Genomic DNA, 25753 nt, shown 5'->3' on the forward strand with positions numbered 1-25753 from the left:
TACTTAATTGTTTTAGGCCACCATTAAAAGTACACCCAATTTATACTGCAAAACCGCTACTCAAGCTCTGCAACCATTCTGTCCAGTGGACGGTGAACAATTATATAATAATTATTATTATATTATTAATTAGCCTATTATTATTATTACTATATCATTATTCTTCTTCTGATTATTACTGCTAGTAGTATGCTAGAATTAGCCTGCTTATTGGCTTGCTTATTAGCCTGCTTTTTCCCTATTATATGAAATTTGTCAGAATTTTTTTTGTAAAAAAAAAAATTATAAATTTTTTAAAAAATCTATAAAAAATATCAAATTATTCAGGGAGGCTTAAGAACATTTTAGGGGGACTGAAGCCCTCCTAAATTAGTCCTAATGACGCCACTGAACACAACTATTTGTAAATATCATTAGAAGAGCACTTGAATTTTTTTTTAATTATTTATTTAAAATTGTTTTAATTTAAATGTAAAATTAAAAAAATATATCCTTACACTCGGGGTCGATACTATTAAGACTGGATCGAGTTTATTCTGCTATGAGTAGGGTAGTCCCCGTGGATTGTGGTGTTTTTAGTTGTGCTTCTGTGGGAACTCTCTCTCTCTCTCCAATAGGAAACAACCAATGTGTGTGTGTGTGTGTGTGTGTGTGTGTGTGTGCAAGGCGCTCTCTCTAAACGCGGACATGGGTGTTTCTCTCCTCACACATTTCCACGCATTTTCCCCCCTCTTCCTGCTTGTCCTAGTTCGACATTAATGTCACCTCTCTGACTTAGCATCACGCCCCCCCCCCCACTCGCCACAAGTTGGGAAGCCGACCAGCCTTCACTTTCATGCGGATTATTACCGAAGGCAGGAATGGTTGACGGCAGGAGCGCACCGCGTCCTCCTCCTCCTCCTCATTCTTCTTCTTCTCCTGCTTCTTTTTCCCCTTCAGTCTCTTGGATAGAAGTTCACACCGCTCCGTGCGTGTTGTTGACCATGCTGGCTGCTCTTTGGAAGTTTTAATTCAACAAAAAAAAGGGAGTTAATGAGCAACCAGGAGGTGGACGCGACCATGGCATCGAAGGAGAGGCTGTACGAGCTGTGGATGTTATATTACACTAAGGTGAGTAACACCTGTTGTTTTTTTATTTTAGTTTAAACGTTTATTTAAAAAAAAAACACTTTTAATTCTGTTCCCCGGTGCGAAGTGAGTCACCTAGGTGATCCCGTTTGACTTCACAGTCGGTTGTAAAGCGGAAGTAGCCCCCACACACGGCAGCTTCCTCATTTTATACACATGTAAACATCTCACATCGTTTGGCTGCTTTGGTGGTACTTTTACTTGGTTATAAACCAGCAACAGAGACGCATACTGGGAGCAGGTTCACCCAGTATGTTTAATTGTGTACCTGTAAGGCAGGTGGAACTTCACTACGGCTACTTCCTGCTTCTCGTAGCTCCGCCCCCTATTGTCAGGTGACTTGAGAGGTATTCAAATACAAGTCACGCTCTAGTTATTAGGAAAACGTGCCCATTTTTAGGCTTAACGGGCATAATGAGGCTCAGATAAACATACAGGTGCATATCAATAAAGTATAATATCTTTAAAAAGTGCATTTATTTCAGTTGTTCACTTTCAAAAGTGAAACTACTCCATAGTGTCACCAAACAGGGTTCAATAAAGTTTTGCTTAGTATTTTTTATGATTGCAGCTAACACAAAAATATTCATTCATTCAGTTATTTTCTCACGAGGGTCGTGGAGTTGCTGGAGCCTATCCCAGCTGTCTTCAGGCGAGAGGCGGGGTACACCCTGGACTGGTCGCCAGCCAATCACAGGGCACATTCCTGTTTTGTAACATTATTAGAGCCCTCTAGACATGAAATAGCACCCCTAAAGTCACCTTTACACTTATATTACCCAATACCCAAACAACCATTCACACTCACATTCATACCTATGGACAATTTGGAGTCGCTAATTAACCTAGCATGTTTTTGGAATGTGGGAGGAAACCGGAGTACCCGGAGAAACAAGCAAACTCCACACAGAGATGGCTGGCCGAGGGTGGAATCGAACTTGGGTTTCCTAGGTGTGTGGCCTGCACGCAAACCAGCCCCCAAAATATTATTTTTCATGTATATATTGCAAAGTTTTGCTGTGTAATCACAAATTAACTGTTAAAACTTCCCGAATTCGACCGCTTATCCTCACGGGGGGGGGGTGCTGGAGCCTATCCCAGCTGTCTTCAGGCGAGGGGAGGGGTAGACCCTGTACTGATGGCCAAACAACCATTCACACTCACATTCATACCTATGGACGACAGTTTTAAATAAAGTTGAATAAAGTTTTTAATTAAATAATTTTAAATAAAGTTTTGTTGTGTAATCGGCAAATGAACTGCTAAAACTTCCTGAATTTGACTCCTGAAATCAATATCGTAATTTATTGAGATGCACCTTTATTTATTTAACCCTTAAGAGATCCTGGTGATACAGTATTTTGTGAATGAATATCAGCGATATTGTCATCAGTGCTTATTAAATCGGCATGCACCACCCTTTGTTTCACTTAAAATGTTAAATTAAAAAAAAAAAAAAACGGTTAAAATCCTCAATAAGTAATTCAAGGTGCCGTCTGCCTTGGTTACAGTAGATACTCCATGGGGGGGTCATGAACTTTCTAATGTGCTGCCAGCATTACAGCTCAACATGATTGCTGCTACATTGCAAGCTAAAGCCCCACATAACAAACACACCCGCGTCTTAGTTATGTAGTTACTAATGATAGCACTAGTCATTGAACAATATCATTGACTGTATAGCCTATATACAGCACATATGTACATACAGTACACACTGACTGTAAATAGTGGGTCGCTTCTCTGAGACAGCTTCTGTGTATGTGTACGCGTTAGGGGCATGTATACAAAGAACACATGAACGAGACGACTCTGAGTGAAAGCCATGAACGCCACTCTTCCCATTCGGCTCGCCGGACAATTTTCCCAGAGTTTAACGGGGAAATGTGATAAATGTAAAAATTGGTCTTATACTTTTGCTTGGAAGAGGGTCGCGGGGGGTGCTGGATCACAGGGCACATTCCTGTTTTGTAACATTGTTAGAGCCCTCTAGACATGAAATAGCAGCCCTATAGTCACCTTTAGGCTTAGATTATACAATACAGTAGATATTTATTCATTCATTCTCTACCGCTTATCCTCACAAGGGTCGCGGGGGTGCTGGAGCCTATCCCAGCTGTCTTCAGGCGAGAGGTGGGGTACACTCTGGACTGGTCGCCAGCCAATCACAGGGCACATTCCTGTTTTGTAATATTATTAGAGCCCTCTAGTCATGAAATAGCACCCCTATAGTTACATTCATTCATTCCTTTCATTAATTTTCTAGCGCTTTTTCCTCATGAGGGTCGGGGGGGGGGTGCTGGAGCCTATCCCACCTGTCTCCGGGCGAGAGGCGGGGTACACCCTGGATTGGTCGCCAGCCAATCACAGGGCACATTCCTGTTTTGTAACATTATTAGAGCCCTCTAGACATGAAATAGCACCCCTATAGTCACCTTTAGACTTAGATTACCCAATACAGTAGATATTCATTCATTCATTCTCTATCGCTTATCCTCACGAGGGTTGCGGGGGGTGCTGGAGCCTATACCAGCTGAGGCGGGGTACAGAGATGGCCGAGGGTGGGACCAAACCTAGGTCTCCTAGCTGTGAGGTCTGCGCGCTAACCACTCGACCGCCGTGCAGCCTATGCCAAAATATTTTATTCTTATTGGAGCAATTTATCATAATATGTTAATTTATGCGGACAAGTGTGCCACCTGATATTTTGGGTGTTTCAATTGCCAAAACATACATTTTTTTTACAAAACTGTATTCATACTAAAATCAATTTTAGAGACACAGGCCATGAATTGATCAGATGATTTAAAAATGAAATAATGCACTTGGACACAAAAATATACACCCATGCTCTTGAATTGAGATCTGTCCAAAGGGGGCAAAAAATAACAAATAACTGGTTTTATTCTGCCTTCACTGACTTTCAGTCATACCAGGTTGGGATTAAATTCCAATTCAACATAGATCAATAAGAGAAAAGTCCTTGAATGCGACACACATCCGTCCTTGTCAAGACAGACTTCAGATAGATCTGCCTTGATAACACAAAGTTGCCCCACTTATTCAGAACCGGGAAAAAGAAAGTCTCATCTTGTTTCTCTGTGTCCTCAGGCGTGGAAACTGATTGCCAATATATGAAATATTAATATGATCCGCAGACAATTTGTAATCCCCCCATCAAGAAAAAGCCATGGTATGAATGTGAAATGAGTATATAGTCTTCATGAACATGCAGTTAATGACATTCTATAGCCAAACTTCAGCATTTAACATTAATAAAAGCAACCACAATACAATCCAATGACATCCAATATAAGAACCGTATTAATAATTCCGCTTTACCAAAAGATAACCATATCACATTCAGACATCTCACAACCGTGTCGACTCATTTCAATAGTTCAGATCTGGTTTTGGATCTCCCTTTTATACGAATCGTTTCCTGTCGTGTGAGGCCGATGAATGTGGAATGCATGTACGAATGATTGTGGTGTAAACGTCTCCTCTCGTCTCGCTGACATGTCAGTCATTTCAACTGTCAAGACGGTTTTTCGACTGAGCGATTATAATTATTATTATTATTATTGCGGTTGTAGTTATTTCGAATATCTTTATCAAGTCGACAACAATAAGGCGATGATGCAGTGCAGTGGTACATCACTGTCACTACTCGCCCCACGCTTGTAAACACGTTAGAACGCACCTTGTGTGTCTGAGAACAAGAAGATGGAGCAGGAGGGATCAGTGTTCCCAATTTGGAGACTTTATATAATTAACCCTTAAAAAAATGTCTAATTCACGCCCAACAAACAATTATAATGACACATTAATTGGTCCGGACTGCAGTGGTTAGCATGCAGACCTCACAGCTAGGAGACCAGGGTTCAATTCCATCCTCGGTCATCCCTGTGTGGAGTTTGCATGTTCTCCCGGTGCATGCGTGGGTTTTCTTCCGGGTACTCCGGTTTCCTCGCACATTCCAAAAACATGCTAGGTTAATTAGCGACTCCAAATTGTCCATAGGTATGAATGTGAGTGTGAATGGTTGTTTGTCTATATGTGCCCTGTGATTGGCTGCATGGCCACCAGTCCAGGGCGTACCCCTCCTCTTGCCTGAAGATAGCTGGGATAGGCTCCAGCACCCCCCCATGACTCTAGAAAATGAATATCTGCACCTGTTGTGTGACCTTTTCGAACATTTGTGTGATGTTTCTATTGTTCTAATCAGTTGTTGTTTTGCAGTACTCTCTGTTCTGTCTGGTACTGCTTAGTTTTTTGTAGTCTCATGTCTTTAACTCGGTGTGTATTCATGTATTTTACTGCTAAAACTCATATATTAGGATACATTTAGTGAAATTGCTTCATCCCCTACAAATAAATGAATATAATCTAGTCCTGGAGAATGATACTGCAGTTCTAACTGTATCCAGGTTGAATCTCCATAGTCAGAAGAAGGTGAAAGGCAAGCAGAAGGGAGAACAATCGTACCCTCAAAGACTTGCAGTGTCTTTTGTGTGTTTTCTGTGTCTGAACACATGCTGCGCCATAGCTACAAAGAGCTCCTGAATGACGCAAATTAGCAAAGACAAAATGATTAAAAGGCCTAAAGTACCACTGAAAAGCCTTTTTGTTTGAGAGTAAACAAGCCGTTTGACCTGAAACCCTGTTTTAGTTACAACACACACACACACACACACACACACACACCCTGCCAGCTCACTTCAAAACGTCACACCATCCCACTATCGATGCCCTCCGTTGTTTCCTGTAATCCTTCAAGTTAAACTGGAAAGAACTAAAAAAAAAACTGTGCACTTAATATAAACAAATGATTAAAACACCAATCACCTTCATCCTGTATTTTCTGCCAGTACAAAAAGTGGTTGGGGCTTTGCGTGTGATGAAGGAACTTGGCTTCCTCTGATTGTGCAACACGTTACACACCCTTGGCAAGACTTTTTAGATCAGCTTATGTTCATGGATGGTATAAAAAACACTGATACACTATAATGCATCATGAACGGGGAAATATACAGTGTGGCATTTGATATTTTTATTGCTTCCAGACCAGGGGGTCGGCAACCCTTCAACCCTTCAACTCTCTTGTTGTGGCTTCCTTTGCAGCACTATAATGTTTTTTTTTTTTTTTTTTGGGCAAATATATGAAATATTACAGTGCATTTCTTACAACAATGAAAATATAACTTTGCATTATTTACATTTGTATTCAACTATCTGATCACAAGCCCAAAAGGAGTAGGCTGAAGCAAAAGCTTATAAATGCTGGCCCCTTTTTTGCAAGATATAATCATGTTCATGCCACTGTCTTGTTTTCCCCTGTTATTATTATCAATGTAATATTATTATTGTTATTATTATCACAATTATTATAATCATCATTAATATTACCATTCTCATCATTATAGTTGTAACAATTTTTGGATTTCTAAATTATTTTGTTTTATTTTATTTTATTTTATTTTATTTTATTTTATTTTATTTTATTTTATTTTATTTTATTTTATTTTATTTTATTTTATTTTATTTTCATTCATTCATTCATTTTCTACCGCTTTTCCTCACGAGGGTCGCGGGGGGTGCTGGAGCCTATCCCAGCTGTCTTTGGGCGAGAGGCGGGGTACACCCTGGACTGGTGGCCAGCCAATCACAGGGCAGATTTAAATTTTATTTTATTTTATTTTATTTTATTTTATTTTATTTTATTTTATTTTATTTTATTTTATTTTATTTTATTTTATTTTATTTTATTTTATTTTATTTTATTTTATTTTATTTTATTTTATTTTATTTTATTTTATTTTATTTTATTTTACAGTACTGTATCATGCCATCTGTTGTTTTCTGAAATCCGCAGTATTTGTGCTTTTATCGTCAATTTATTCGCCTACTTTTTTTGCACAAAATGCACATTTTTAAAAAGAGTTAGAAATATCCCACTCTCTGTAAGACCGTGAATGCATCCTTTCTCAGTTCTGAATGGTGATTGGATGAGCGTGAGGAAGGGAGGGCTAGCTGTTGTTTTTCTCACTTTTGTTGTCACAGGGAGAACTCGAGCAGGGGTTCTTAACGTTTTTGACGTTGAGGCCCAATTTTTTTTTAACAACTAGTTTCACTGATACTGCAACGCAGACTTCCTTATAATAATAACATAATAATAGTACTCATCATCATTATCATCATCATCATCATCATCATAACACTCCAGCTAAAACTCAATTCTGAATCCCTGACTTCCTGTTTACATGTCCGGAAGACATTTATTGATGCACACATAAGCAAGAGTCTTATTTATGTCTTTAATGGCCGATTTTATCTGATTATATCAACTATCGTTGTCTGAACTGTATTCGTTTGTGTAAGTAATCAAACAGTGGTTCAGCAGCTGTCCAGAAGTCCTCGGGAGCTTTTTATTTTTTATTTTTTATTCAGAAAATCAAAAACAGGTTTTTATGATTGTTTACGTCTGGAACCAATTAATTACTGTATTCCCGTTTTTGTCTTTGTGTTCACACTAAAGGTCATTTATTGTCATCTACTGCCCGTTTCTCGTCAGAGTACACACTTCCGATTGCAGAAACGATCTCTCAGCATTGATGTTGTCACATGTCCACAGGTCTTTAATGTTTAAATTTCATTGTTTATGCGACACTTAAGAAACTAAGATGAATAATAATAATAATAGTAGGTCGGATTTATTGCGTACACACACAGATGTTAATTTAACAACCTCCACGTGACAGACATTGTTCAAATGAAGAATAATAATCATATTTCTAGTGTCTGGTGCGGCAGTCTGGACACAATAATGATACTTAGGCCTGAGAAATAGCGTGTGATTATGTGGTGATTATTAGGCTAAGTGCTTGCGGAGGGACTAATTAATGTTTCACAGACACGACATCCTGACTCTGCTCAGCCACACAGCTGAGAACTCTCTTTCTACATCGGTAATAATAATAATAATAATAATAATAATAATGATGGTGATGAGAGAACATTTGCACCACACGGTCGGATGTTTTTGTGCATTAGAAAAATAAGTACAAGCTCGCATGACATGACACTCGGTTGAATTCACGGCTGAGGGCCATGCAGGACAATGAAAGTGCTCTTTGCTGACACTAAAGTAGGGAGGACGGAGCCAAGCGGAATGTCAAGCAGCAGCTGCAGACCGGAGTCGACGCTTCTCACTGTGCTTGTCACATATATGCAGGGTTAGTGTTTTTTTTTTTTTTTTACTCAGCAGTCACACGGCCCGATGCTTTGCGAAATATTAGGACTTTCTGTGAGGTGTGTGGATCCTCAGCAAAATTAGCGTTATCGGGTATTATTTATGCAATCATGGCCAGGTGATTCCCCTGGTTTTAGGTTCTAATCAACACGTATTTCCTTTCTGTTATCAGATGTGTGCATGAAGCAGAAAAGTAACACTTGTGTCAAGAGATGAACTGAAAGTACTAGAACAAGACAGAGATATTATAATATTTTTTTAATGTATTTTTTATTTTTTTTAGTTTATTACAATTAGCTTATTTTAAGTTTGCAGGTTTTTATGTACATCACTTTTCCATCAAGGGATACAGAAAAATCAGTAACTTGTGTCTAGAGATGAACTGAAAGTACTAGAACAAGACAGAGAAGTAGTACAATTAGCTTATTTTTATTAATTGGATTAAAAATTAAAAATTAAAATTTAAAATTTAAAATTTAAAATTTAAAATTTAAAATTTAAAATTTAAAATTTAAAATTTAAAATTTAAAATTTAAAATTTAAAATTTAAAATTTAAAATTTAAAATTTAAAATTTAAAATTTAAAATTTAAAATTTAATTAATAAAAATAAGCTAATTGTAGTATTTCTCTGTCTTGTTCTAGTACTTTCAGTTCATCTCTAGACACAAGTTAGACACAAATTTTAAATTTTAAAAATTTTAAATTTTAAATTTTTAATTTTTAATTTTTAATTTTTAATTTTTAATTTTTAATTTTTAATTTTTAATTTTTAATTTTTAATTTTTAATTTTTAATTTTTAATTTTTAATTTTTAATTTTTAATTTTTAATTTTTAATTTTTGTACATCAGTTTTCCATCAAGGGATACAGAAAAAATATCAGATTTTTGAATCAGAAAAGTAACACTTGATGAGATGAACTGAAAGTACTAGAACAAGACAGAGAAATACTACAATTAGCATATTTTTATAAAAATTTACATTTTAAATTTTTTTAGCTTATTACAATTAGCTTATTTTAAGTTTGCAGGTTTTTATGTACATCATTTTTCCATCAAGGGATACAGAAAAAATAATGCAGTAATGCAATAATAATGCTACACATGATAACCTGCACAGAAAGCTTTCTAGAGCTTCCAGACTCCAGACCTAATAGGACTTCCAGACCTATTAGCCATTACTGAATTCTATTTTTTTCGGGTTATTTGCTTAGTTTTCTGATTGTGACATAGCACGAATATTCATTCCACAGAGCAGACATTTTTGTTTTGGTTTCCAGTGTGAAAGAAAGGAAGAGGCGGGGCACTACACCACACACGGGGTTGCGCAATAGTACGATCATTTCTGTAATCGGCATTGATCGGCACAAGCTTTGTTGCATCCATGGAATAATACACAAATCACTTAAAACTGTGTGTTATTTTCGCTAAATTCTTACATATATTTCCAATTTGAACTGACTTACATACATTACACGTCAACAGTACAACCACAGATCCCAGTGCAGTGTTACGCCAGTGTGATGCTTTTATTGTCTTTTAACCAAATCCTCCCACTTGTCTGCTCACAAAGTGTCAGAAGAGGAAGGGGTTTGCCGAAGGAAACAGGCTTTTGGTTAAAGTGACATGTCATTTCCTGGTTGCTGGCTCCACGTTAAGGACGCTAGATAGTATGCATAAGCGCTCATCAGACGAGGAATGAGTCTCCGAGCTGCAAGGCGGCCATCGCTTACCTCTGAGATTCAGCCTCATACCATGAAAGATGGACTGGCTGCTAAGTCCATGCCTGCTGGTAATATGAACTGAATGCAGTTCTCTTGTTTTGAATTCCTATTAGCGGAACTGTAACAGTTATGTGTATTATTATTATGCAGAATTAATTTTTTTTGCTCGTGTTCCTCAACTTTTGACCTATTAAAATGTAGTCTTAGGGGAAGCTCTCTATGGGCCGTCATGTCATGCGTTGTTTACAACGTGTTATTTTGGTATCGTGAGTCAAGTCTTCTCCTGATAAGCTTCCTCACCATCACGTATGTTTATGCACACTCTTGTTATTCCATCATTAAGTCTCTAAGTCTATGTTGCGGGTTGCTGTTTGGACACCGTGTACCTTTTTTTGGTTGGCAGGGGTATGTTTTTTGCAAAACAGCCATGTTGACGGGTTTGAGTGATGTATTGATGACACCGGTGTGAGCTGAAGAAGGGAAGGCAGACAGGATGTGGTTCACAAACCGAGCAAGTTTGTAAATAAATGAACTATTCTTTGGGCACATTGCTTCGAATGAAGGGAATAATGTCACAGTTCTGCAATAGTGGTGGACCAGCCTGGACACCTCTTGTATAGCCTCAGTGCTTATGTTACTGTTGTTAAAAGTAGGAATCTAAAGTTTTGCATCAAGTCCCTGCTGGAAAATTACTATCCATCCATTTCCTATACTGTTTATACTAATTAGGGTCGCATAGGTATGCTGGAGCCTATCCCAGCTGACAGGGTACAACCTGGACTGGTCTCCAGCCAATCACAGGGTATTTTGTTTTTGTTTGAAATGTCTAAAAATGTAAAAAAAAATATATATATATATATATATATATATATATAAAATAATAGAATATATTCATTCATTCATTTTCTTTTCCTCACGAGGGTCTCGGAGGTGCTGGAGCCTATCCCAGCTGACAGTGTACACCCTGGATTGGTTTTTGTTTGTTTGAAATGTCTAAAAATGTTAAAAAATATATATTATAAAATGAATATAATATATTCATTTTCTACCGCTTTACCTCACGAGGGTCGCGGGGGTGCTGGAGCCCATCCCAGCTGACAGGGTACACCCTGGACTGGTCTCCAGCCAATCACAGGGCATTTTGTTTTTGTTTGAAATGTCTAAAAATGTAAAAAAAAATAAAATAAAAATAAATATAATATATTCATTTTCTACCGCTTTTCCTCACGAGGGTCGCGGGGGTGCTGGAGCCTATCCCAGCTGACAGAGTACACCCTGGATTGGTCTCCAGCCAATCACAGGGCATTTTGTTTTTGTTTCAAATGTCTAAAAATGGAAAAAATCCAATCAAATAAATATATATAATATATAAAATAATTATATAAATGTAAAATAAAAAATAAATATAAAATAAAAAATAAATATAAAATAAAAATAAATAAATATAAAATAAAAATAAATAAATATAATCTATAAAATAAATAAATATATAAAATATAGAATAAAAGTTGTGTATTTTTCTTGGAGTTAAATCTCTTTGCAACATCCTGTTACGAAAATCAGGTCAGCAGGTTTGCTCAGTCTCGTGTTTTGAGACACAGTGTGCTCCTTTTATTTTTACACAACCTAAGACTGCGTGCTCGCTTTAATCTCCTCATCAGTGATTATTTTGTCATTTAGCTCGAACACGAGGTACCGGTAACTTGTGTACTTGTGTACTTGTGTACTTGTGTGTGTGTGTATGTTTCATATGTGCACTTATTATTCATTCCATCGCTTCTTGTAACCTTTTCATATTGTTATCATCTTCACTGATTGCATGACCCTATCATGAGGCATAGACTTCCAAGTTAAGTAACTAACTATGACATATAAATGCTTAGAAATATTTATTTGGTTGTATAATTACAGATAAAAGCTTTAATAATGCTTTAATAATAATACATTTTAATAATACTTTGGTAATGGTAATGGTTTAATTTCATTTGAACATGCATCAGATTACAATTGAATGCATCCCATAATCAGTTCACAGTTCCACATGTCCAAAAGGAGTAGGTAGAAGCAAAGCTTATTAAATCCTACCCCTCCATCTGGTACTTTTACAATCAGTAACGGTTACATTTGTTCACTTCCTGCTTTCCTAATATAATTTAAGGTTCTTTTTAAAATTTTATTTATTTATTTTCACATACCAAAGTACGTATTTGTTCACTTCCTGCTTTCCTAATATAATTTAAGGTTCTTTTAAAATTTTTATTTATTTATTTTCACGTACCGAAGTACGTATTTGTTCACTTCCTGCTTTCCTAATATAATTTAGGGTTCTTTTAAAATTTTGATTTATTTATTTTCACGTACCCAAGTACGTATTTGTTCACTTCCTGCTTTCCTAATATAGTTTTTAATTTTAATTTTAATTTTAATTTTAATTTTAATTTTAATTTTAATTTTAATTTTAATTTTAATTTTAATTTTAATTTTAATTTTAATTTTAATTTTAATTTTAATTTTAATTTTAATTTTAATTTTAATGTAATTCTTCCCTGAGATCATATTTCTCCTCTCTTGTAGAGAAGTATTGGATGACATTTTTAGCTAATTGGTTATTTTTAGCCTTATGCATTATTTTAGCTGTTTGAAGATGAACTATATCAGCAAGTTGAAGTATTTGTGATTTAGAAATAAGGACTTAGTATGTTCTCTGTAGGCGGCATTATGAATTATCCTTACTGACCTTTTTTGCAGTACATTTAGCGAGTGAAGATTGCTTTTATAGTTGTTACCCGTCTCCCGTTTTTAAGCTTCAATGCTATCCATAGCAAGTTGAAGTATTTGTGATTTTAGAACTAAGGAGTTAGTATGTTCTCTGTACTTTATTATTAGCTTTATTAGCTTTGTGTTTGTGTTGTGCTGGCTGTGATTAGATTTTTTTCAGATATTCATGACACAGTATTGTGAGTCATTAAAGTAAATGTCATTTTCTCACCCTGCAGAAAGATGTGGGCTATCTGCGGCAGTGGCTTGAGGGGTTTGTGGCATCCTTTGAGAGGCTCATTGACGTGCACTCGCTGGAGCCTCGGAGGTAAGATGTTTTTTTTGTTTTGTTTTTGTGACTCACAACTGCATAGCTTGCAGCTTTTTACCATTTTCCCCTTAAAGCGGAATGAACCTCCTGCAGAGATATGTTTATTTTACGACCAAACGTAAAACTGAATAAAACGTTACCTTCATCCTTTCCATGCCATCCAGGCCGGAGGAGTGCAGCTCCGACGTGCCCCAGCTCCCCAAGGAGGTTCTTGTGTTCCTCAGCACGCAGCTTTGGCAGAGTGCGGTGCACCTTACCGGCAGCCATGACCGCAACAACAGCGTCCCGCACCCTCTGCTACTCGTCAAGTTCTTCATCATCGTTTGCAGGTAAAGGAATTAACGCTACGGTATCGCCATCTTCTCAGTACCATAGCAATGATACACCTCGTTATATAGCGCCGCCTTAATCCTCTTGGGTACGGAATTCAGTAGAACTGCACAAATTGTTACTGGAATCCTCTTCCGCTTCCACCATGATGACGTCACTGGTTGTGATGGTGGTTTGTAGACACCTCATACTTGGCTACTACATCGCCTTCGTCTTACTTGCCATCTTAGAGGTGTGTTTGGGCTCATGTTGGTTAATTGCCATGAGGCCCAGTGTCGCAGTACACGTTAGCTCCTTTGTGCCGGCAGCACTCATGCAGCCCCCTCATGCAGTTACCTTGCTACTCATTTGTGTTGCCACTACCAGCCATTTAGACTGAAACGGCCGAAGCTCTACACTCATTAGTCTAAGCTTCATTTTTATAGTTTTGTCTATTAAATAAGATGTACAGTAATAGAAATACTTGCTGAAAACGTGAGCATGTTTTTTTTTTTGTGAATTTAGTATTAGATTCTGAAGGTTAAAGTTGAATTTAGACAGCACTCTTTAAGTTACCAAACTCCAAAAAGGAAATTATTTAAAAAAAGACCAAATTGCTTATTGACTAACTCATTTATTCATTCATTTTCTACCGCTTATCCTCATGAGGGTCGCAGGGGAATGCTGGAGCCTATCCCAGCTGTCTTCGGGCGAGAAGCGGGGTACACCCTGGACTGGTGGCCAGCCAATCACAGGGCTGTTTTATTATTCATAGTTCATATCGTTGCTGCAGATGGACTACCCAGCATGCCTTGTGGGCATTTAGCAATTCATTCATTTTCTACCACTTATCCTCACGAGGGTCGCAGGGGAATGCTGGAGTCTATACCAGCCGTCTTCAGGCCGGGTACACCCTGGACTGGTGGCCAGCCAATCACAGGGCACATATAGACAAACATCCATTCACACTCACATTCATACCTATGGACAATTTGGAGTCGCCAATTAACCTAGCATGTTTTTGGAATGTGGGAGGAAACTGGAGTACCCGGAGAAAATGCTAACTCCACACAGAGATGTGGCTGAGGGTGGAATTGAACTCGGGTCTCCTAGCTGTGAGGCCTGCGTGCTAACCACTAGATCACCGTGCAGCCCGGTTGTATTACATTCATTCATTTTCTACCGCTTATCCTCAAGAGGGTCGCGGGAATGCTGGAGTCTATCCCAGCTGTCTTCATGCGAGAGGCGGGGTACACCCTGGACTGGTGGCCAGCCAATCACAGGGCACATATAGACAAACAACCATTCACACTCACATTCATACTTATGCACGGGGAGAACATGCAAACTCCACAAAGAGATGGCCAAGGGTGGAATTGAACCCTGGTCTCCTAGCTGTGAGGCCAGCGTGCTAAACACTCGATCACCGTGCAGCCCTTGTTAAGAAATACTGATCAATCATAATACTAACAATATGAGAGCAAGCAGATTTTAAAACCTTATGTTTTGCATTGAAAATGTTGAAAAAAAGCATCGTAATATCTGCATCTTGAACACGATATCGTATCAAATCTCGTACGGAGAGGATGTACTATGCGGGCAGATGAGGTCATTCGTCCATTTTTATCATATAACCTCATAAAACGGACTTCCTGTGAAAGGTTTCCTGTTTAGACGAAGTGAAGTACCAGTGAGTACCCGGAGAAAACCCACGCATGCACGGGGGAGAACATGCAAACTCCACACAGAGAGTGGTGGAATTGAACCCTGGTCTCCTCGCCGTAAGGTCTGCGCACTAACCACTCGACCGCCGTGCCGCCCTTATTGACTAACCGACTGACAAATTACAGTTATCTTGTTTCTCCTGATATTGCAACATAAATTGTGCAAAGAGGCTTTGTCAGGAAGTCAAGTGCGTATATGATGTTCTTTACCATAGATGGCCATCTTGCAGAAACACGCTTTCCTAATACCGTGGTTTTTTTTTTCAAATTGCAGAACCATGGAGAACATTGACGGGGACAGGACGCCTCCTTTTGTTTTTGAATCTATAAAGCTGCTGGATTTCTGTTTGCACCAGGTACGACGCTTGTTCATTTGAGCTGGATCAAGACTTGAAGTGGTTTTTAGGTCCTGGGATTATTATGGAATCATGAAACAATCCCAACATTGTCCATTGTCTCCAACTTGTGGTGCCTAAGACGGAAACGTAAGACCAGGGGGGGACCGAGCCTTTTCTGTGGTTGGTCCCAAAACTATGGAACTCTCTCCCCTCCCAAGTAAAAAAAAAAAAGGCCGCCAACATCGAAAGCTTTAAGTCTCCCCCCCCTGAGGAAACACCGGAGTTAGAAGCTGAAGACTAAGAGCATAAAATAGGACTAAAAAGATAAAAACATAACACTGGAGTTAAAAGCTGAAGACCAAGAGCAAAAAATATGACTAAAAAGATAAAAACAAAACACTGGAGTTAAAAGCTGAAGACTAAGAGCAAAAAATATGACTAAAAAGATAAAAACAAAACACTGGAGTTAAAAGCTGAAGACTAAGAGCATAAAACAGGACTAACAAGATAAAAACAAAGCACTGGAGTTAAAAGCTGAAGACCAAGAGCAAAAAATATGACTAAAAAGATAAAAACAAAACACTGGAGTTAAAAGCTGAAGACTAAGAGCATAAAATAGGACTAAAAAGATAAAAACATAACATTGGAGTTAAAAGCTGAAGACTAAGAGCATAAAACAGGACTAACAAGATAAAAACAAAACACTGGAGTTAAAAGCTGAAGACCAAGAGCAAAAAATATGACTAAAAAGATAAAAACAAAACACTGGAGTTAAAAGCTGAAGACCAAGAGCATAAAACAGGACTAAAAAGATAAAAACAAAACACTGGAGTTAAAAGCTGAAGACCAAGAGCATAAAATAGGACTAAAAAGATAAAAACACTGGAGTTAAAAGCTGAAGACTAAGAGCATAAAACAGGACTAACAAGATGAAAACATAACACTGGAATTAAAAGCTGAAGACTAAGAGCATAAAACAGGACTAAAAAGATAAAAACAAAACACTGGAGTTAAAAGCTGAAGACTAAGAGCATAAAACAGGACTAAAAAGATAAAAACAAAACACTGGAGTTAAAAGCTGAAGACTAAGAGCAAAAAATATGACTAAAAAGATAAAAACAAAGCACTGGAGTTAAAAGCTGAAGACCAAGAGCAAAAAATATGACTAAAAAGATAAAAACAAAACACTGGAGTTAAAAGCTGAAGACTAAGAGCATAAAATAGGACTAAAAAGATAAAAACATAACATTGGAGTTAAAAGCTGAAGACTAAGAGCATAAAACAGGACTAACAAGATAAAAACAAAACACTGGAGTTAAAAGCTGAAGACCAAGAGCAAAAAATATGACTAAAAAGATAAAAACAAAACACTGGAGTTAAAAGCTGAAGACCAAGAGCATAAAACAGGACTAAAAAGATAAAAACAAAACACTGGAGTTAAAAGCTGAAGACTAAGAGCATAAAATAGGACTAAAAAGATAAAAACATAACATTGGAGTTAAAAGCTGAAGACTAAGAGCATAAAACAGGACTAACAAGATAAAAACAAAACACTGGAGTTAAAAGCTGAAGACCAAGAGCAAAAAATATGACTAAAAAGATAAAAACAAAACACTGGAGTTAAAAGCTGAAGACTAAGAGCAAAAAATATGACTAAAAAGATAAAAACAAAGCACTGGAGTTAAAAGCTGAAGACCAAGAGCAAAAAATATGACTAAAAAGATAAAAACAAAACACTGGAGTTAAAAGCTGAAGACTAAGAGCATAAAATAGGACTAAAAAGATAAAAACATAACATTGGAGTTAAAAGCTGAAGACTAAGAGCATAAAACAGGACTAACAAGATAAAAACAAAACACTGGAGTTAAAAGCTGAAGACCAAGAGCAAAAAATATGACTAAAAAGATAAAAACAAAACACTGGAGTTAAAAGCTGAAGACTAAGAGCAAAAAATATGACTAAAAAGATAAAAACAAAGCACTGGAGTTAAAAGCTGAAGACCAAGAGCAAAAAATATGACTAAAAAGATAAAAACAAAACACTGGAGTTAAAAGCTGAAGACTAAGAGCATAAAATAGGACTAAAAAGATAAAAACATAACATTGGAGTTAAAAGCTGAAGACTAAGAGCATAAAACAGGACTAACAAGATAAAAACAAAACACTGGAGTTAAAAGCTGAAGACCAAGAGCAAAAAATATGACTAAAAAGATAAAAACAAAACACTGGAGTTAAAAGCTGAAGACTAAGAGCAAAAAATATGACTAAAAAGATAAAAACAAAGCACTGGAGTTAAAAGCTGAAGACCAAGAGCAAAAAATATGACTAAAAAGATAAAAACAAAACACTGGAGTTAAAAGCTGAAGACTAAGAGCATAAAATAGGACTAAAAAGATAAAAACATAACATTGGAGTTAAAAGCTGAAGACTAAGAGCATAAAACAGGACTAACAAGATAAAAACAAAACACTGGAGTTAAAAGCTGAAGACCAAGAGCAAAAAATATGACTAAAAAGATAAAAACAAAACACTGGAGTTAAAAGCTGAAGACCAAGAGCATAAAACAGGACTAAAAAGATAAAAACAAAACACTGGAGTTAAAAGCTGAAGACCAAGAGCATAAAATAGGACTAAAAAGATAAAAACACTGGAGTTAAAAGCTGAAGACTAAGAGCATAAAATAGGACTAACAAGATAAAAACAAAACACTGGAGTTAAAAGCTGAAGACCAAGAGCATAAAACAGGACTAACAAGATAAAAACAAAACACTGGAGTTAAAAGCTGAAGACTAAGAGCATAAAACAGGACTAACAAGATGAAAACATAACACTGGAATTAAAAGCTGAAGACCAAGAGCATAAAACAGGACTAACAAGATAAAAACAAAACACTGGAGTTAAAAGCTGAAGACTAAGAGCATAAAACAGGACTAACAAGATGAAAACATAACACTGGAATTAAAAGCTGAAGACTAAGAGCATAAAACAGGACTAAAAAGATAAAAACAAAACACTGGAGTTAAAAGCTGAAGACCAAGAGCAAAAAATATGACTAAAAAGATAAAAACATAACACTGGAGTTAAAAGCTGAAGACTAAGAGCATAAAATATGACTAAAAAGATAAAAACAAAACACTGGAGTTAAAAGCTGAAGACCAAGAGCATAAAACAGGACTAACAAGATAAAAACAAAACACTGGAGTTAAAAGCTGAAGACTAAGAGCATAAAATAGGACTAAAAAGATACTTTATACTTTTATTGCTTTGTTTCTTGTTTTTAATATTTTAATATCTATTTTACTATTATATTTCTTAAATGATCTTTTAGTTTTGGATTATTACTATTTTATTTTTACTAGTCTGTGCAGCACTTTGGAAAGTCTCTTTATAAAATGTGCTATATAAATAAAGTGGATTGGATTGTTAAGTCATAAGACATAAATAGGGAGTACTTTACACAAGTTATTGAACTAGTTTCCAATAAGGTTATTAATAGTGAGTGAATATGCATTATTGTTTATTATGTTATTGTGTTCATCAGATAAAGAACGGACAAGGCGACCAGTCGGCTTTGCTGTCGGTCGTGCAGTACGGCCTCGTGCTGTGCGAGAGTGTCTTTGACCCTTATCAGACGTGGAGACGACGACTGGCGGGGTGAGGTCACCGCCGTTTTTGTGTTTTTAACATCTTACCCGAGCTCAGGGGATGTGTAGCATCTTGTCTGCGTCGTGCCTCAGTGGAGCGGTATTTTGTTGGCATGAGTAGGAGGGCCTTGAGTATATGTGTGTGTGTGTGTGTTACAGGGAGGAGGTGAGCATGATGGAGAGAAGCAAGTACAAGTTCTCCCCACTTCCTCTGCCAGAGGAGCTGACTGCTCTTTTCCACGGTGAGCCTCCTGTGATGTTGATCAGACGTGCATACCAGGAGAATCCAACTGTTCCTCACGTCTAAATATTAGCATGTTTTTATCAGCGCTGCATTTCTTACTCAAGAAACCCTTTTGATCTATTGTCTTCAAACCATCTCAGCATGAGCCTATTCACTTCTTAACATTGTACTGTATTCATCCTTAAAGATAATAATGTTGTCATTGAGGTATACAGAGCAAAGCTAGGAAACCCGAGTTCAATTCCACCCTCGGTCACATCTCTGTGTGGAGTTTGCATGTTCTCCCCCGTGCATGCGTGGGTTTTCTTCCGGGTACTCCGGTTTCCTCCCACATTCCAAAAAAAAAACATGCTAGGTTAATTAGCGACTCCAAATTGTCCATAGGTATGAATGTGAGTGTGAATGGTTGTTTGTCTATATGTGCCCTGTGATTGGCTGGCCACCAGTCGCCCGAAGGTAGCTGGGATAGGCTTGTACGGATTCGATTATAACCCCAAATTATATATATATATATATATATATATATATATATATATACATTTTCTATGTCGCTTAACCTCACTAGGGTCGAGGGTATGCTGGAGCCTATCCCAGCTGTCTTTGGACAAATATTACCTAAAATTTCAGAATTTTAGGAAACTTTAAGGCTGCACGGTGGTCCTAGTGGTGGAGACCCGGGTTCGATTCCCCGCTTGGGCATCTCTGTGTGGAGTTTCGTTGCTTTGGTTTTCTCCAGGTACTCCGGTTTCCTCCCACATTCCAAAAAATGCTAAGTTAATTGGTGACTCCAAATAGTCCATAGGTATGAATGTGAGTGTGAATGGTTGTTTGTCTATATGTGCCCTGTGATTGGCTGGCCACCAGTCCAGGGTGTACCCCGCCTCTTGCCCGAAGACAGCTGGGAGAGACTCCAGCATTCACCCCGCAACCCTTGTGAGGATAAGCGGTAGAAAATGAATGAATTTCCAAATGCCCACAAGGCATGCTGGGTAGTCCATCTGCAGTAACAATATGAACTATGAATAATAAAACAGCCTTCCCTGTGATTCGCTGCCGACCAGTCCAGGGTGTACGCCGCCTCTCGCCTGAAGACGGCTGGGATAGACTCCAGCATTCCCTTGCGACCCTCGTGAGGATAAGCAGTAGAAAATGAATGAATGAATGAATGAATGAATTTCCAAATGCCCACAAGGCATGCTGGGTAGTCCATCTGCAGCAACAATATGAACTATGAATAATAAAACAGCCCTGTAATTGGCTGGCGACCAGTCCAGGGTCTACCCCGCCTCTCGCCCGAAGACGGCTGGGATAGGCTCCACCCCCCAGTAGTTTCAGGTAAATAACACATCTGTACAAACATTTCCAGAAAGTCTGCAGGACAGCGAGAAGCTACCAGAGCTGCTTACGCTCAGGCTGGTTCATCTCCAAGGAGCTGTCATCAGCGGGGGGAAGGTCTGTCTGTCGCCGTATCCTCATCATCATCATCGTTTATTACTGTCTGATTCTGAATCCGATGACAAAGGATCATCTTGTTTTATGCGTTTCTTCCAGAGGAATGGCCTCCTCGCCGTCACCCCTCACTCGGTTGAGGACCTCTTCTCCGTGCTGCAATCCTGGTGCTGCCGGGCGTCCCGTCACTTCAAGGACACGTTACTCCCGCGGCTGACTTTGCAGTGCTTGACGGCCATGATCCACCTGGTGCATTTTAGCAGCCCGTCAGAGCGCCAAGTGGAGATCAGGACCGTACTGGAGAGCTTCTTCCAGCTTCTCAACTGGAACCGACCGCTGAGCATCGAGCAGCAGGACGGGCAGAACTCTGAGGAGAGTCTGATCTCCCTTCAGAGCCTGATGCTGAGTACGATTCCGCGTTAAAATGGTGGATGACACAGAATCCAAAAGTTACTCATGTTGCTCTGTTCTGTACTTTTGTAGCCGCCGTTCCCGAAATCCTGCAGTGCTCGGATCGACCCGCGTTACAGGCGGTCTTCCTGAACAACAACTGCTTTGAACACATCCTGCGGCTCATACAGAACAGCAAGGTTAGGCACTTTTTTTTTTTTTTTTCTTTTCGAAAACGTGTCTTCCCAGCTTGTTATTCATGTCTGTCTGCCAATGTTTCCTCGTTTATTTATCCGCATATTCCTCAAAAGCGTTTAATTTTGCTGTGTCACGCAAGCTTAAACGAGTGTTTCAAAGCTGCGGGACAAGACAGCTTCAAAGGTACACTCACAGAAATGTTTGCTCTAATTGTCTGTCTATGTGTGTGTGTCCTGTAGCTCTTTCAGAGCAACCGGTTAAGGCCGGCAAGTGAGTGCGACCTCACTACAAGTTTACTCACAGAGGTCAAAATGGACCAGGTACACCCCCCCCCCCCCCCCACCGCACCCCCCCCCCCCCCCTCAAATAAACCTTTTGCTGTCGATAATCGATAATAATCTCTCAGCAGGAAACTCAGCCTTGTCTTCACTTGTTCACAGCAAGCGTCGTCTAAACAGGAAACTTTTTGACAGGAAGTCCGTTTTATGAGGTTATATGATAAAAATGGACGAATGACCTCATCTGCCCGCATCGTACATCCTCCCCGTACGAGATTTGATACGATATCGTGTTCGAGATCAACATTTTCAATGCAAAACATAAGGTTTTAAAATCTGCTTGCTCTCATATTGTTAGTATTATGATTAATCAGTATTTCTTAACAAGGCGGTTTCTTGCACGGTGGTCAAGTGGTTAGCGTGCAGACCTCACAGCTAGGAGACCGGGGTTCAATTCCACCCTCGGCCACATCTCTGTGTGGAGTTTGCAGGCTTCCTCCCACATTACAAAAACATGCTAGCTTAATTAGCAACTCCAAATTGTCCATAAGTATGAATGTGAGTGTGAATGGTTGTTTGTCTATATGTGCCCTGTGATTGGCTGCATGGCCACCAGTCCAGGGTGTACCCCGCCTCTCGCCCGAAGACAGCTGGGATAGGCTCCAGCACTCCCCGCGACCCTCGTGAGGATAAGCGGTAGAAAATGAACAAATGAATGAATTCAAATGCCCACAAGGCATGCTGGGTAGTCCATCTGCAGCAACAATATGAACTATAAACACACACACACACTTTTGGCCTTCAAAATAAGAGCACTGTTTACCTTTCATGTTCATTTTATCTAACTGTACAAACAAAATAAACAAAGTATCTTAAATTACTAATGCAAATGGGCTGCACGGCGGTCGAGTGGTTAGCACACAGACCTCACAGCTAGGAGACCAGGGTTCAATTCCACCCTCGGCCACATCTCTGTGTGGAGTTTGCATGTTTTCTCTGAGTACTCCGCTTTCCTCCCACATTCCAAAAACATGCTATGTTAATTGGCGACTCCAAATTGTCCATAGGTATGAATGTGAGTGTGAATGGTTGTTTGTCTATATGTGCCCTGTGATTGGCTGCATGGCCACCAGTCCAGGGTGTACCCCGCCTCTCGCCCGAAGACAGCTGGGATAGGCTCCAGCACCCCCGCGACCCTCGTGACTATTAGCGGTAGAAAATAAATTAATGAGTATTTATTATGAACCTCTGATTGGCTGGTGACCCGTCTAGGGTGCACCCCTCCCCCATAAGCTCCATCCCATTAGGAGTAGCTGTGTCGAAAATGAATGGATGGAATAATTTTAAACTTAAAAAGGAGATTTAGTCACAGTCTAAAATGCAATGAATTCCGAGGCTGATTTCCCTGTTGACATCCCCAGACTGTATAATGCATGGTGGTTTATATATGACATCCTTTTGGTTGCACCAGCTTAAAAAAAAGACTTCCTGTTGGTGTCCCGGGTTTGGGTATTGCCTTCTTTCCAGCTATCGTTGAGAAATAAATGTTGCTTTCCTTTCAACTTTCTCTCACACTCGCTCTTTCTGGTGAACTTTCACGGGCCCGTGTCGGTGGTGGTGCACATTTTGGCAACGTCTTTGCACCGCAGTGATGAAGACCATCTTATTATGTTGACGTAGGTGCTGGAGCGGGGATCGGACAGCATCACGGTGCACGCTTTAGGAGTCCTTACAGCCATCATGAGTAGTTCTCCATCTGCCAAGGTAAGGCTGCTGTAATGTTATTGTCACATGACATTGACTTTTATATGTTTTATATGTTTTATATGTTTTTTATGTTTTATATGTTTTTTATGTTTTATATGTTTTATATGTTATATGTTTTATATGTTTTATATGTTATATGTTTTATATGTTTTATATGTTTTATATGTTATATGTTTTATATGTTTTATATGTTTTATATGTTATATGTTTTATATGTTTTTTATGTTTTATATGTTTTTTATGTTTTATATGTTTTTTTATGTTTTTTATGTTTTTTATGTTTTTTATGTTTTTTATGTTTTTTATGTTTTTTATGTTTTTTGTGTTTTATATGTTTTATATGTTATATTCAATTCTACCCTCGGCCATCTCTGTGTGGAGTTTGCATGTTTTCTCCGAGTACTCTGGTTTCCTCCCACATTCCAAAAAAAACATGCTAGGTTAATTAGCGACTCCAAATTGTCCATAGGTATGAATATGAGTGTGAATGGTTGTTTGTCTATATGTGCCTTGTGATTGGCTGGCTGGCAACCAGTCCAGGGTGTACCCCGCCTCTCGCCTGAAGACAACTGGGATAGGCTCCACCACCCCTGTCACCCTCGTGAGGATAAGCGGTAGAAAATGAATGAATTAATGAGTTCTCCTCCTATTTAGTGTGGAAGTGGTAACTTTTTGGCTTCTGCAACCTTTCTGAGGACAAGCATAGAAAAGCATAGTATAGAAAATTAATGATTCCTCCCACCTCTGGTATTTATAATTGCCAAGGGCATCATGTCATCCACTTGCACTTAAAATAATTCTAAAAATAATTCCATAATTCCAAAAATTACCCCATTATGATATGTTATCAGACACCGTGTGTTAATAGTATACCGTAATGTAGACTCAAGCACATTACACCAATAGCTAAATGAGAAGGGGCAAATACAAGATGGAAGCTTGCCTCGTATTTCACCTCCTGGTATTCAAAGTGTGCCAATGTTGCGTCCTCCATGAAGCAGCTTTCGACTTTACTATTTCTGTCTGGGCTCCCCAGGAGACTTTCAAGGAGAGGATCGGCTACTCCCAGCTCTTTGACGTGCTCAAGAGTCAAGGTCACCCCACGAAAAGGCTGCTCCAGGAGCTGATGAACATGGTGAAAAGCATTTTCTTCTCATTATCTGCTCAAAGCCCATTGAGAGGAATCTATCCCACACACACACACACACACACACACATGACATTTTTAAATGGCACCAATACTACATTGGACATCTAATTCTCATTATAAGCCACCTCTGTGTTTGTTCCCCTCCAGGCAGTGGAGGGCGAGTACGCCCACGCATACCACTTAGGCATCAGCAACGATCAACCCCTCCTGCTGCTCCTGCAATGGCTCCCTGAGCTCCACGGCCAGAGGGAGCTTCAGCTGCTGGTGGCGCAGTGGCTAGCCACCGTATGCGGGGGATCGCTGTCTTGTCGGACCGTGGCGGTGGAAGCGGGCATGGTCGGCGCTTTATTACAAGTTCTTTCGCAGCCGCAGGACTTGGACAGGCAGTGTGCAGACGCACTGCTGGGTCTCCTGCAGGATTTGGGTTCGCTGTGCGTGAGGCCCGAGGAACTAAAAAGCCTCATCAGGTTGCTCAGAGTGGACCAGAACTGCGTGCATCCCTTCTGCACTCGTATCATCCAAGTGCTGTCGGCGATGGCGGCACGAGAAGGTCGTGACGGCGCGTTGCAGTACTTTGATCTATCACCCCCCATGGCGGGTATCATGGTGCCAACGGTGCAGCGATGGCCCGGCAGCGGCTTCGCCTTCCACGCTTGGCTCTGCCTCAATATGGAGTTCCCTTCTTATCAGGCTGAGGACAAAACCCCCACTAATTCTGCCACAGCGAGCCAACACGACATGGGAAAAGGACCTCGCAGGAAGCAGCTCTACAGGTACAAGAAGGGTGTGGCCTGTTTTCTGTTGTTGTGTGTTTTCATTTTTTTTTTTAAAGCTCCTGTCTTCCATGAAGTTTCTTCACAGCTAGCGGAACTGGCCTGGAAGCCTTCTTCACAATGGAGGGTGTGCTGGTCGTGGCTGTTTGCACTAAGAAGGATTACATGGCTGTCGCGCTGCCAGAACTCCCACTAGCTGACTCACGCTGGGTGAGTGCGGCAAGAATTCCGCCTGTCCCAAATATAAACACAAGGAAAATATCACACATCATTTTTTCCCAGACCGGCTCGGCGGGAT

The 25753-nt window shown here is 39.2% G+C and overlaps 1 protein-coding gene across 7 annotated transcripts in view; it reads left to right on the forward strand.

Moving 5' to 3' along the window:
- The first annotated feature begins 690 nt into the window (after nucleotides 1-690).
- nbeal2 (neurobeachin-like 2) overlaps nucleotides 691-25753 on the forward strand; it is a 56214-nt gene continuing 31151 nt past the window's right edge. For 2 of the 7 annotated variants that reach the window (XM_058084423.1, XM_058084424.1), the window contains exons 1-14: nucleotides 692-1110; nucleotides 13101-13189; nucleotides 13357-13521; nucleotides 15500-15581; nucleotides 19104-19216; nucleotides 19366-19448; nucleotides 20817-20902; nucleotides 21002-21305; nucleotides 21383-21489; nucleotides 21727-21807; nucleotides 23446-23529; nucleotides 24569-24667; nucleotides 24830-25455; nucleotides 25533-25665. In XM_058084423.1, coding sequence (XP_057940406.1) covers nucleotides 1033-1110; nucleotides 13101-13189; nucleotides 13357-13521; nucleotides 15500-15581; nucleotides 19104-19216; nucleotides 19366-19448; nucleotides 20817-20902; nucleotides 21002-21305; nucleotides 21383-21489; nucleotides 21727-21807; nucleotides 23446-23529; nucleotides 24569-24667; nucleotides 24830-25455; nucleotides 25533-25665 — 2130 coding nt within the window. In that variant the 5' untranslated portion in view covers nucleotides 692-1032. Of the gene's footprint in view, nucleotides 1111-9386; nucleotides 10173-13100; nucleotides 13190-13356; nucleotides 13522-15499; nucleotides 15582-19103; nucleotides 19217-19365; nucleotides 19449-20816; nucleotides 21306-21382; nucleotides 21490-21726; nucleotides 21808-23445; nucleotides 23530-24568; nucleotides 24668-24829; nucleotides 25456-25532; nucleotides 25666-25753 lie in introns of those variants that run through there. The other 5 variants (XM_058084419.1, XM_058084418.1, XM_058084425.1 and 2 more) reach the window with 5 other exon arrangements.

This window comes from Doryrhamphus excisus, chromosome 10, assembly GCF_030265055.1.
Source record: "Doryrhamphus excisus isolate RoL2022-K1 chromosome 10, RoL_Dexc_1.0, whole genome shotgun sequence".
In the NCBI taxonomy this organism is placed as follows: Eukaryota; Metazoa; Chordata; class Actinopteri; order Syngnathiformes; family Syngnathidae; genus Doryrhamphus; species Doryrhamphus excisus.